The 13,839-nt window shown below is 37.6% G+C and overlaps 1 protein-coding gene across 1 annotated transcript in view; it reads left to right on the plus strand.

Annotated features, from left to right (window-relative positions):
• Nucleotides 1-10,809: 10,809 nt before the first annotated feature.
• The window catches only part of LOC139967048 (tyrosine-protein kinase Fer-like), a 31,775-nt gene continuing 28,745 nt past the window's right edge, over nucleotides 10,810-13,839 (plus strand). Inside the window, exons 1-2 of the mRNA XM_071970699.1 lie at nucleotides 10,810-10,950; nucleotides 13,115-13,237. Of these exons, the coding sequence (XP_071826800.1) occupies nucleotides 13,197-13,237 (41 nt within the window). The 5' untranslated portion in view covers nucleotides 10,810-10,950; nucleotides 13,115-13,196. The remainder of the gene's footprint in view (nucleotides 10,951-13,114; nucleotides 13,238-13,839) is intronic.

Genomic DNA, 13,839 nt, shown 5'->3' on the forward strand with positions numbered 1-13,839 from the left:
TTGCAACTTTGTCTGTTTGTCGCGACGAGCGAAACTTGAGATTGAAACCACAAGCTGTTTGCGGATAACGGTGCGGCCTGACCCTACAACTAGTTGCCCTACAAACTAGTTCAAGAAGTCTGCCCTCTATTCGAAGAAGCGCGAAAATAGAACTTCCGAGTGTTGCAACCTGTATATGACCGTGTGCCCACGTTAGTACGAACACAGAATAGAATGTTAGAAAGGTAGGTAGTTTCTAACCACTATCTGCTGATATCTGTAATATTCTTGTAAATAGGCCTTGAATTCTTAGGCGCTTTTGTGGGGACTGAATATGTATTGTTCTATTCGACGCGACTGTAACAACAAACATGGTATAGCATGAAACAGTGAGATACGGTATGTCTGATCGGTCTTCTTACAGTATATCTCTGTATTTTCTGGGATCGATGGTTGTGTCTAACGCTTCTGTTATACCCCAATCGAAAGTAGGTCAGATTACCGGCATGAGACGTTTTTGTGCGCCAGTCTTCACCCGGGCACTGCAACATTTTCGTTTAAATGTAAGACACACGGCGCGCCATACTTCTCCGGCCGCATGTATTTGCGATAAAATCAAAACTTCGACCAAACACAACCGTAAAATGAAATTCGACACTCATAAAAAGGAAGGGGAAACACTTCGAATGCGAAATATGTGGAAACAGGTTGGCAACAGGTTTATCAGGAATAAACGTAATGTCAATGCTTCTGTCTTTGGGAGATGGTTATTTTCCCGTTTGTATTAAGTCGGATGGTTTGGTGCACTTGATTTAATTCCATATTACCGTTGGTAGCATTTGTGCGAAACAGCCTACAGTAGCTGATACTGACATTTGCCAAGTATTTAGTATAAGTTAGGTTTAGTTGGCTCGCAAAGTATGTAACACAATATGTTTGGACACTTGGAGAGAAACTGCAGGAATAAAGGTGTCTGAAGAAAGCATCCTGGTGCATGCTTTATTCAATTTCTCCATGACCTTAAACTAAAACCAGGTCTGCTGTATACTAAGACCCCAACTATAGCAAGCTATCATGGAAAAGTTTCTTGAGATTATGAAATCGACCTGCTTTGGTCATAAAATGACCTCCTTTTACCAGTTAGTCTGCATTGCCTGCCACATGTTTTTGCTTGTATGAGGGTCTTTGTGTGAACGCTGTATGATTAACTTCACTGTAGACATAAACATATTTCCACACAGTGTTTACACAAAGAAAAGAGCCTAGTGGTGCAGGCTAATTGTAAAGCCTGAGGTCGATATACCACCGTGGCAGGTCGATTATGTAATCACAAAACTTTCCTAGCTATAGCGTGATATAATGTGAGCCAATAAAGCAGATTTTTAATAGCCTATTCTGTTCACCTTAGCGTGAACTTTATGATTTCTATGACCGGTATAATATGCTGCGGCTACTTGGGTTTCACACAGGGGAGCCCCATTATGTCTCAAAATTCATTCCTTATCAATTTTCAAGTTGTATAGGTTCAAGGTAGGTACAATTTATGGTTGCCACTATGTGGCGTATGTTATAAGCTTTGAGACTATCTGCTTGGGGACCTCCTTCCATCCCCTCTCCCCCAACCCCCCCCCCCCCCCCCCTACAAATTAAGGATGTTAAGCTTGGTGAAGTAAATGAAATATTATCCAGAGTTGCCAGCTTTTACTCTTGGCCAAGCAAACGTCTTCTTGCCCATTTTTCTGAATTATCATTTCAATATCATAGTCAGTGTTTAGTGATTGGATGCTCACAGATGTGTTGAGTTTTTAGACAAAATGTTTCAATGTTTACTTTTCTACTTCTTCTCAGGTCAGTGTGTGACTGATCATATGAAAGGCAAGAAACATCGCAGACTTGTTAACTTGAAGATTACCAGAGAGGAGGAAACAGAAAGAAGTATTTTTGTTGGTAATTTACGAAGGACCAATTCAGAGTTAGAACTCATGGGACATTTCAATTAATTTGGACCCATATCAAGGATAATCATCGATAAGGAAAAGGTAACTTTATTTATAATGGTGGCTCTTGTTATTTTAGCAGAAAGTGCAGTCCCTTAACCTCTGCAAAGTTCTGTAATATTTGGCCAGCAAATAGTTCACGTTGTTTCAAGGAAAAAGGCATACCGTCTTTTATTGACAAAATGTGACAAAAATATTTCTTCCTCAAACATCATTCAGAAAAAAAATCAGGGAATAATTTAATGTTCAAATATTGTGTAATAGTTATTGAAGTCTCTGAATTTTGTCTTATTACAAATTTACTATTGTTCCTTGTGTGTAAAACTGCTATACAACTTTGCATTTGATAGCATTGTGCCATATTGTACACTTTACGATACTATATATATTATCCCTGTTCATTTATGTTTACCAAAACTTTCTGATTGCTATCCTTCAATATCGATGTCTTGCTGTTAAGTTTCTCATTAATTTGGGGTGAATGGGGGTTGCTTGAAAACGTTTCAGACATGGATATTCATTCACAAAAAGTGATTAGCATGGCCGATTTGCCTAAGTTTTGCAACCAGGGTTGGCATTTTCCCGGGAAAAACCTGTTTTTCCCACTAAGCGGTAAAAACCAGGTAAAAACCGGGAAAAACTGGTAAATACCGGTAAAAACCGCCTCCGTCTCGAAAACTAGTATTAATTGTCCGTAAAATGCAGGGTCATCAGTAGGCACGATATTGTTTCTTGACAGGCATATTTTATTGAATATGGGAGTTTCTTAGCTTCATTTTGAGCTATTTTATCACATTCTTATTCTACTTTTTGTGGAAAAAAGAGTATTTTTCGTATTGTACATGTATAGTTATTCTGTCACGATCTCTTTAGCAGTATGCATTGCCTATTGCCCAAACCATTATAGGTCTACACTGGGACATTCACCCCCACTAAATTCTTCAGGCCTATTATGTGGCATGAACAGCGGAGGATAGAATGAAGTGGCGAACCATGGCATCCAAAGCCTCAAAGGGACAAGGAACCATATAATAATATAATATTATGTGCTCAGACAGTTCATTCCATTAATACAGTAGGCAACAGTCTATTGAGGTGAACTTCAATCCAGGGGGCTCAATAGAAACTACTTTAAAACTTTGTAAGGCACATGGGCCCAATTAAAGTATTAAACGCACAATGGCCCTATGGAGCCATTCACACAACCAAACTGTTTACCTTGATGCAAACATGGTCCAATTATTATACAACTTCATGCATGAGTGATTAAACACTTTGAGGTGGACAGGTGAGGTGATACTGGGCACTTCCTGTGTATAGGCTAACTGAAGAGGTAGGAGTATCAACAACACAAGTAACTGTTCCAATTGTTACTTATTCTCAAATTAGTTGATGTCACAACAGTCACTTAGTACAGTGCCTATAAGCAATATAAGCATAGTACAGTGCCTAGTGCGAAGTGTGAACAGAGTACAATTTATCGCAGACATGAAGTGATCGTTCTTGGATGTGAATCATCATTTGGATCTGAGCGGACTAATGTGGCATGTATAATATGACGAACCATAGCCCTAGGAGGCACCAACAGTTTGATACGAGTCCATTCTCTAGATAATGGAATTATGCATCTCGATAGGAAAATAAAGTTGGTTGATTTGAGCATCCAATATATTATTTATTTGAATTATTTATAATAGTCTAATCGGTAAACTCACAAGTTATAGATCATAGCTGTTCTTTGGATGTAACCCAACCCCCTACCATAAGATGCCATTTTCTTGTAGATTCTATGCTCCTCCACAAGTTCCACATGAGTTTTTAGGAATTCTATATAATTTGAGGTTTTTCCCGGTTTTTCCCAGTTTTTCCCACTTATAAGTGGGAAAAACCTCCCGGTAAAAACCGGTAAAAAACTTGTTTTTACCGGGCGGTAAAAACCGCCCCGGTAAAAACCGGCCAACCCTGTTTGCAACTTTTATGATTATTTGCCATGCATGGCAGGTCATGTGCAATAAAAAGTGATGATTTCATTACAGAAAATTCATATAAAGGAAGTTTAAATAACAAGATCAAGCCCTTCCATTAAAGCTTACAACAAAAGGAGGGGAAAATAATTCTGATAACATCACTGACTGAATGTTAGCCAGTTGTGTTACAATACAGTAGGTGGATGGACTGAATCTGTGCTTACTTTTGAACCTGTCATGCTCAAATTTCATTCACTTAATTCTTGAATTTATAAAGTAGTATGATGGAATTGTATTCAGAAGGACTTTTCTACTGTTCTATGATCAGAAATTATGTAATTTTTGGATACTTCTGCTGTGGACATAATCACTCAACATACACAGTCTGTTGGAACCAGTTACCTTGATACCTGAAACAAAACATAAAACAAACCCCCCCCCCACAAAAAAAAAGAAACTACTGTTTATATATAGGAAACTTTGTGATCCCAACACAGCTAACAAGAACATTAGAGATACTTCTTAGTAGCAAGTGCTATTTATGTTTCAAGATGTTTTCGGTGTGCAACAAGTGTAATTATTAAACATTATTTTAACAGAGTTAATGGAGGTGAAAGGTATGTTTAAATATAATTGATATAGGTATACCTCACAGTTTCTCCTTTCGTTTCTCAACACTCTCGCAGTCTGCCTATGCTATCGTCGAATTCGTGGAGAAGCAATCAGCAGCCAAGGCCGTGGAGGAAGAGAAGCAAACGATGAACGGACTGCACATAGTGGTACGGCCAAGAGAAGTCTGAGAGTTTGTGTCCAGCGGCATCACACAGAGGAAGGCTGCCTTGGAGGGCAAGAAGAAGAAAGAAGACAACCTGAGACTGGAGACTCAGATGCTAATGGCAGAACTAGTGCAGAAAAAGACAGTAAGACACAAGTCTCCCTCACAGTTGATAGAAAAAGTAGTTTACTGAACCTGCTGATAGAACTTGACAGAGATGTTGTTTTTAAAGTTGATAGAAATGTGTTTATTTTAAGTTGCAGTGATGAAACCTGGATGTATCCATTTGCTTCCTTGAAATAGCATGAAGTAAGTATCATGCTAGTATTGTACATCAAGGTAAATGAATCTGGAGGATTCATGTCAATTGGGCGCGTGCGCATGGAGGGTCATGTGATGTGTTCCAGGGTGGTACCAAACTGATATTTCTCTGTAGCAGTTCGAGAATAGTGTAATTGACTTCGTGAAAGATTTGTCGGTTCGGACATGGGAACTAACGGCATAAGAAGGTACTGGTACTTCAGGCCTACGAAATAGTGCTAATAATGCTAACGTTAGAAATGCTGGCACAGAACAAGTACAGATACATTGGGCTTGCAGCGGGAAATGTCGATGTATGAATTGTATTTCAAGAACGATTTTTTGTCGAATCAGTAGTTCCACGGTTGTCAAGGGTGAGCGTTCTGTGCTGTGGGGAAATGTATATTTCAGTGCAACCACGGAATTCTAAATGGAACAGAGCCTAAGCCGTACGCGCGTATTTACTGTGTGATAGTTTCTCCAGATTCATTTACCTCGATGGTATTGTAGATTAAAGGGAGTACCATGCTATTATTATCCCATTGCTATACATGCAATGATATTTTAGTCAGTTGGCTGTTGCAGGCTATTAGTGCTGTATCAGTATAGCAATGGTTGCCCTGGAAATGCATGATATGGAAAATTGACAAGTACTAGAAGGTCAATAAATAGTGACGGGGGAATAGCAACGAGGTAAATGAATCTGGAGGATTCATGTCAATTGGGTGCGCGCGTACCAAGTATGGAGGGTCATGTGATGTGTTCCAGGGTGGTACTATACTGATATTTCTCTGTAGCAGTTCGAGAACAGTGTAAGTGACTTCGTGAAAGATTGGTCGGTTCGGACAGGGGAACTATCGGCATAAGAAGGTACTGGTACTTCAGGCCTACGAAATAGTGCTAATATGCTAACGTTCAACCTTATTCTCTTGAATGAAGGCAGGCTTTCTACATAATCTTATTTATTAATACAGCTCTAGGGGCAAGCTTTGTCTCATATGGCCTAACGTTATTACTACACGCTATAAGTGAATGTAGAAATGGGAAATGTGGGGAAATGTTTAGTTCAGTGCAACCACGGAATTCTCCATGGAACAGAGCCTAATGCTGCTCGACGGGAATATAGCTATCACGTTAGGCTACAGGCACGGTTATTGCTAGGTAACGGGTGTCGTCTGCTGCTCTTAGCACGCAAACACATTTACGTACTAGTTGGGTGAAATCATTATGCGTTATAGGGAGAGTAGTATATTAGTACCACCCTGGAACACATCACATGACCCTCCATACATGGTACGCGCGTACGCGCGTATTTACTGTGTGATAGTTTCTCCAGATTCATTTACCTCGTTGGGGAATAGGTGGTGAGGGTGCAGTGAACCAAACCATTCACTGTATTTAGTCTAGCATTTTTAGACACCCTCATCTGGACTTTGGTATGGTCCATGCTTATTTGGTAGGGTCTATGCTAATTAGCTTGACCTTACAGTGACCTAGTATATACTAAGTTGATGCCACATGGCAGCAATCTCTCTATCTCTCTCTCTCATACCTGCTGCCATACAGATAGACCTCTATGCTATACTGTCCTGTGTTGTAACTTCATAGGCATGCATGCATCTTGTGCTTTTACTGTAGCCTAGCTTAGTAGCAGTTTGACACATGATCAAGTATCATTAGTTTACTTATTTCTGCTCCGTCTCGCAATTGCTCTTTGTAAATGTAAGGCCTTGCAGCAGCTTTAGGGATATTGCTCACTGGTCTGGCCTCACAGTATTAGCCTGGGCAAGTGAAAAAAAAAAACTAAACTTGGGATGAACTTAACACTTACTATGCAGAATTCCTCAATAGTGAGTATCAGAGCTCTGCTGTTATCTGTGGAAGACAAAGGTCATTTGCAGGCAAAACAAACACTTGTTTGACAATCAATGTTCTCAAATAACACTTGGCAAGGTATCACAAAGCCTGTTGACTTTCTGCTTATTTTCTTGCAAAATGTTCACAAAGGTATGGCTGAATGTTCTCATTCATCAGTTCAACTGATGGTAGTTGTATCATGTGATAGAGCTCTCTTTCTTTTAATCTTTCCAGGCCATAAGCCCAAATGTTAGAAAACCTGCTTCAGATTTTCATATTTTGTGACAATGTATAGAGAAAAATGTGGATTACAATGAATTTTATGATTGTTTTATCAATAGTAGATTAGGATGTTCTTTCTCTTGTGTAGAAGTTTTGCTGTACGATCATTAAGTTTGTTGCTTTTATTATTAAATATTTTATTTAATCCTAATTTTATTTAATTTGAGTGCATCCCCCTTCAACTAATCGTTCAGTGTTTGTTCCATCCACAGCAAGTTCAAGAGTCCTCATCAGCAGCAACATCATCGTCATCATCGTCACGAGATGCAGATGGAGCATCAGATGGGGCCAACCCAACTACCGCATCCGATGGCTCTGAAATGGAGGAGGATACTCTTGATCCCGATCAGGCTCCGGAGGAGGAATGTTTGGAATTTGTTGCCCAAATCATCCAAAAGTGTGTACCTAGTTCCCATAAGGTGCAGACCATCGCCTCTGCTAGGAAGCCTGTCATCAAGTTTGTTCACAAAGATTCAGGACTGCACTGTGGTATCAATTTGAATAACAGGTGATTGATCCTGTGTTAACTTTTAGGTCTAATGATTTGCTTTGGTTGTATAAAGTACCCTATGTCTTCTGTGGAGATCAAAGGTCATTTGTAGTCAACAGAGGTCAACATTTGATAACCTTGAAAATGTTGTAACTCCAAAAGTAAAGGTTAGATGAAGTTCATTCTTTGTATGTGGATCCATCTTGATGAGTACTAGAAATGCATTGATTGTTTCTGTAAAGGTCAAAGGTCAGAGTATGAAAACAGTGTATATATAATGGCTCCTTTCGTATAGCCTAAAGTAGGTTTTTATCCACCAACAATGAGAACAGGAGTCTGTTGTTTTCTCTGAAGTTCAATGGAGGTCAAGATTAAGTAGGACTATACCCTGCAAACTGGTCCACATGAGTGCAGGAACCTTGCTGATCATGTAAATTCAGCAGAGGTCCAAAGTTGAAATCTTGCTTCAAGTGTTACATGAAATACTCTCATGTGAAATGTTGCAAGGAGTGTCTTATTTGACTTTTTTGACTTATTTGACTTTTTGGTTTGTAAAGGAAAGTTGATAAGGACTTGTTGTAACTATATCATCTAGAAGGAAGAGAAACAACAACTTTGACCTCTGTTGACCTTTATCAATTAAGAAACAAAAATATCTAATCATTTGCCAATAGGAAAGGGGGTAGGGGAGGTGGGGGGGTCTTCCACCTATTGCGTTCCTATAGTGTCACTGTTTTAATATGATTTATAGGATTCATATATAGCACTAATCAGTCTCAAGGAGTAGAGTACTTTACTTGACAAAATGACTCTTTTCTTGTAGTTGCAATTGAGAGAACGCTTCTTTCTCCAACATACACGAAAGAAGAATATTGTGTTAAAAGTACCGTAGAGAGAAATGAAAGTATTTACCTACATTTGAAACTGGTCGTCACCACACTCCCTCTTGTGCTTCTTTCCAGAGGATTATATTCCACTGTGTGTAAATTGCAGTTTACATCTTAAAGCATAAAGAACACCTAAAGAATGCGTTTCACATTTTCTTCTTATATTGAGAGATGGATATTTTAACCCTCTATTGATTTTATATTTCTCTGTTAGCTTGGTCCTAAGAAACACAGAGCTGATACACTTCTACTGTACTCTGGACCCAGTGGTGCGACCATTGATCCTACTGATCAGGAGGTGGGCAAAGTTAAACCATGTCGCAGAGAATTCTGGGCCCGGCCCGAGATTGACTAATTATGCCCTGACCTGGATGGTGATCCTCTTCCTACAGACCAAAGGAATCGTCCCCACAATTGAGGAGCTCAGAGAAGCTGCAGGTTTGTTCATTCTTCTCTGCCGTTCATGTGGTTTTATATTATGCCTCATTAAAACACTTTCTGTGTGAATTGCTGGTGTGTCTCTATAAAGGCTGGTTAGGTTTCCATGCCTTCAACAGCTGTATGTTGCATCTTGACCAAACCAAGTAATAGTTATACTCAATTTAATATTCTTCAATCAAACTGTGTGACTAAAACCAGTTGGCTACTCCTATTTGAGTGTTATTTTTATAATTAATTTTAATAATGATTAATTTTAATAATGCAAAAGCTTATGTCGCACAAAAATTTGGTGAAATGTTTCGTTTTTTTTAAATTTCTTGCCAACGGTAAAGTAAATCAATCTATGAGATGGTGATAGTGTGTGTATGTGTTTGTCATTGTTTTGTGCATGAATAGTAATTCACCATTTGTGACCTTATCACCACAGTTAGGCTTACTTTATTAGGATTTATCCTATGGAAAGTGCACTTCCATCTAAAGCAAAAGAACACACTTTGCTCTGCAAATATAGTCTTCACAAACAAGAACAATTCCTATGGATATTTCCTAGTAAGATTATGGATAGTTAGGTGAGATTGTATCCACAGGAATTTAAAACTTGGTATGTGGATGACTCTTTGTAAGTTCTAGGCTACTTTTATTCATTCGGTGATGAGAATTACACCATTGTTTCTGGAAGTAAAGGTCATATCCTGATGTCAAGAGAGATGAATGTCTGAAAATGTTTAAACATTATTGCATTAAAAATAGAGCTGCATTAACTCTGTAGATGGTATGCAGATCTCTGTTATTCTTCTTTTTACAGGCCTCTTAAACATTCTAGAACAATTTTTTCTTTATTTTTTGTCTTTATAAAATATCAGAAGTGACCTAAAGTCTTCATGTAAGTTCTTCTAAATCTGTTCCATTGACACACTGGCGTAGAGTGACGCAGTATGACCAACCGACACTCAACCAGTGTTGTAGTCGTGGGACAGTCAGTCCTGGCGTATTACAAGACAATATGACAGTTTAAATACACTATAACCATTTGATCTGACTTTGTTGTACTGAACAGTACATAGCTAGGGGGCTGATTATGTCCAGAATTCATACAGGTCAATTTGGATGAGCAAGTGTTTGTGATAATAATTTAGTTTGAACATAGCTGTTCAACCGAGTAATTCACCATCATACCAAACAACGAGGCCCCAGTATTAGCTAAGTGCAACAAATAATGCAACATCAGGAGCTCTTGATGGATAGAATCCAAGTCAAAGGGCACAGTGTCGAACCTGAACATAATTTCATTAGTGGCATGGTCATCTGATTTGTTTCATAATTTTGTAGTAGGCATGGAAACTTTGTTTCAAATTCTCCTTCTGGGGCACTAGCCTAGGTGTTAAATACAGACTTTATAGTTTTCATACTGCTGCCCATTATTTGAATGCTAGAGATATTATAATAGTTAGACAACTAAGTGTAACAAAAGTGGAATAAGGTTAGGTTTGCAAGGCCTTATGGTCAGCCTGTCTAGCTTTACCAAAATGAACAAGTATCTGAATCCTTTATCATTTGTAACAGATATAATCTACCATTGTATCATTTAAACCATAAAATTATTAAGAGATTATAAACTGCCAAAAAAAGCCTGTTTTAATTCTTCTTTGCATGACACTGGTTTGCCAAAATTAGAATGTGTCTTTGTTCGTTCATAGAAGATGAGCAAAACATGTGGTATATAAATGAAATCATCTCAGTTCTTACTTGTTCAAACTTACATTTTTATCAACAGAAAATGCAAAACAATATGCTTTCTTTTATTTCATTTTATTAAAGGATTGCTTCAACAAGCAGCGGAGCGGAAAATAGATGAGCCCAGTTTTATGCGTATTAGAGGGAAAGACTGTGTTGCCATTGAAGTGTGGTACCGCTGTCTATGTTGAAGGAACTACATACAATTCTTGACAAGGAAGACTGATACAGATCCTGAAAGGTAAAGTACTGTCTTCAATGTGTGGTTCATTGAGTGTTCAGGGATCTTGGATCTTGGACATTTGGAATGTGGGGGTCCACCCAAGAGAAAACTTAAAAAAATGCTCTAAACGCTTTGAGGTGCTTTGAGATCAGGTTAATCTTTCCATCGAAATTTTTAAAGTAATTTGCAACATATTTCTAGCTGAATTGTACCCCATATCGTGAGGGGTTAGAGGTCAGTGGATTTGACTGCTTTGAAATCACGTACCACTGGCAAGATGCGTCGAGCGCCCTCAAGCGGCCTCTTTTTTGGTCAGTTTTCAACTTTAGAGGAACAATAGACAACCGAAAAACTTTTTGGACGAACAAAGGTTTGAGAATTCTTTGTTGGTCCAAAAGTTTTTCTGATTTCAATTGTTCCTCTGACCTCTAACCCCTCACATATCACTGGCAAGATGCGTTGAGCGCCCTCTAGCGGCCTCTTTTTTGGTCAGTTTTCAATTTCAGAGAGAACACTGAACTGAATTATAATTCTTACAGAAAACGTTTACTTACTAACATATATACAATATAAATTTAAAAAAATGTGGAATGGCAATATTGTTAAAACATTTCCCGCGAGGCTGATTTATTAAAGCAGCCTTCCCGCGCTGTGCCGTGGGTGTCAGTGTAACATTGACATTGCCTTTGACACAATCAGTTTTGTTTTTATTATGTTTCTTTAGTCTTTATCATAATATTTTTGAAGACGTGGAAAGTTTGATCGATCCAACACAATATAATAATAAAGGCTTACTGGGCGACCGGCCTCCTTTTCAAAGGATTTTTATTTCATTTGTTTCTATTTTTATCGTGAACCATATCCCATTTATCTCTCTGCTCCAAGCCATGCGGCACACTGTGCATAAAAACTCATAGGATCCATCGCGCACTCGATTGCTAAAATACACGTGCTCGCTCCAGCTCCACTGATGTGTAGAGATCAGTGGGCCACTCGCATCGCATGTAACTCTACGATGTTTGTTTACATTACATAATGATAATTGATGTGGTACAATGTGAGAGCCGGGGTATAGATTTATAATAAATTATTATCAGTCTAGTTTGATTACGAAGATGAGACTACTTTAAGTTTTGTCAAGGTACGAAATCAAGAAACAGACACACTCAAACAGTTTGTTTTAAAAATTATATTTATTAGCTTTTTAAGTTTAAATTAGCACTTGTCTTCAAAGATCGCAAGTAGTTTTAAATCGCCAAAAAGGTGCACCAAATGGCGCCAATTGCATCCTCATTTTTCAAAAGTCTGTACCTTGTGAGGGGGGCACATCACCCCTCACACCCCCATGCGCCGCTTAGGCGGCGTGATGGCTGCTTAGCAGCCATATGATTCGCGGGAAATGATACCTTTCTTGCCGGGAAAAAAACATTTTTTACAGCCCTGAACATGCAACTATTTGCATTGAAAATATAAACAAGTACAGTAAGACCTTCTATGTCTCTGCTATCTACCTGATAATATAAACATATATGTAATAAGTACTGTTATATGTAACATATACTGTAACATTTACTGAACATATACTGTTATATGTAACATATGTACTGTTATATGTAACATATCTATATGTTACATATCACATATGATATGTGATATGTAACATATATGTAATAAGTACTGTTATATGTAACATATACTGAAACTGTTCTGTAGCATTTACTGAACATATACTGTTATGTAACATATATGTAATATATGCTATTATATATGTAATAAGTACTGTTATATGTAACATGTAACATATACCGTAACATTTACTGAACATATACTGTTATATGTAACATATGTACTATGTAACATATACTATTATATGTAACATATATGTACTAAGTACTGTTACATGTAACATATACTGTGACATATAATGAACATATACTGTTATATGTAACATGTATGTAATATGTAACATATACTGAACATATACTGTTATTTGTAACACAAATGTAATATGTAACATATACTGAACATATACTGTTATTTGTAATATGTAACATATACTGTTTTATTTAACATATATAGTGTAACGTTAACATATGTAACACGTACTGAAAATCTCAACAACAACAAAAATTATCATTATATGGCATTTATGCAAAGTTTCCTAACTTATTTGTGTTATCAGAGTTGAAGCAGATTCACTTGAAGCCATCGAGTTTGACAGCACTGGATACAATGAACTTCCAGATAACCTAGTTGAAAATGGAATGGTCCTCAACATCTTGACGCTAGAAACAATGCAGCACTCGTAAGTTGAATATCTGAAAGCTAAATTCAGACATGCCAGCTGTATTGAACACCTGCTTGTTTCAGTAGAGAATTTAAACAGAATTTTAATGGTACTGTTTTACAGTATTGATAAAAAAGGTTACCTAGTGGACTATGACTATTCAGAGGAAATAGGCATTTTGCTTGAGAGTTGGTACATCTGTTAACCTGAGTTTAAGTCTAAAGGTTAATCCCATGAACAAACTGGACTTTCCTGAGAAGGATTAGTGTATGAAAGACAAAATTAATAAGTCTTACTAGAGTAATGAATAATGGAAGATACAGTTGTTATGTGTCTTCTCTGTAAATAAAACTGGGTTTCTGTTGGACAGTTATCAATGTCTTAAATATGATCAGACAATCTTTAAATATCCGCAATCCTAAAATATCATCAATCCTTGAATATCATCAGACAATCCTGAAATATCATCACACAATCCTAAATATCATCACACAATCCTCAAATATCATCAGCCAATCTTTAAATATCATCACACAATCCTAAATATCATCACACAATCCTCAAATATCATCAGCCAATCTTTAAATATCATCACACAATCCTAAAATATCATCACACAA

Source organism: Apostichopus japonicus, chromosome 4, assembly GCF_037975245.1.
Source record: "Apostichopus japonicus isolate 1M-3 chromosome 4, ASM3797524v1, whole genome shotgun sequence".
Classification (NCBI taxonomy): domain Eukaryota; kingdom Metazoa; phylum Echinodermata; class Holothuroidea; order Aspidochirotida; family Stichopodidae; genus Apostichopus; species Apostichopus japonicus.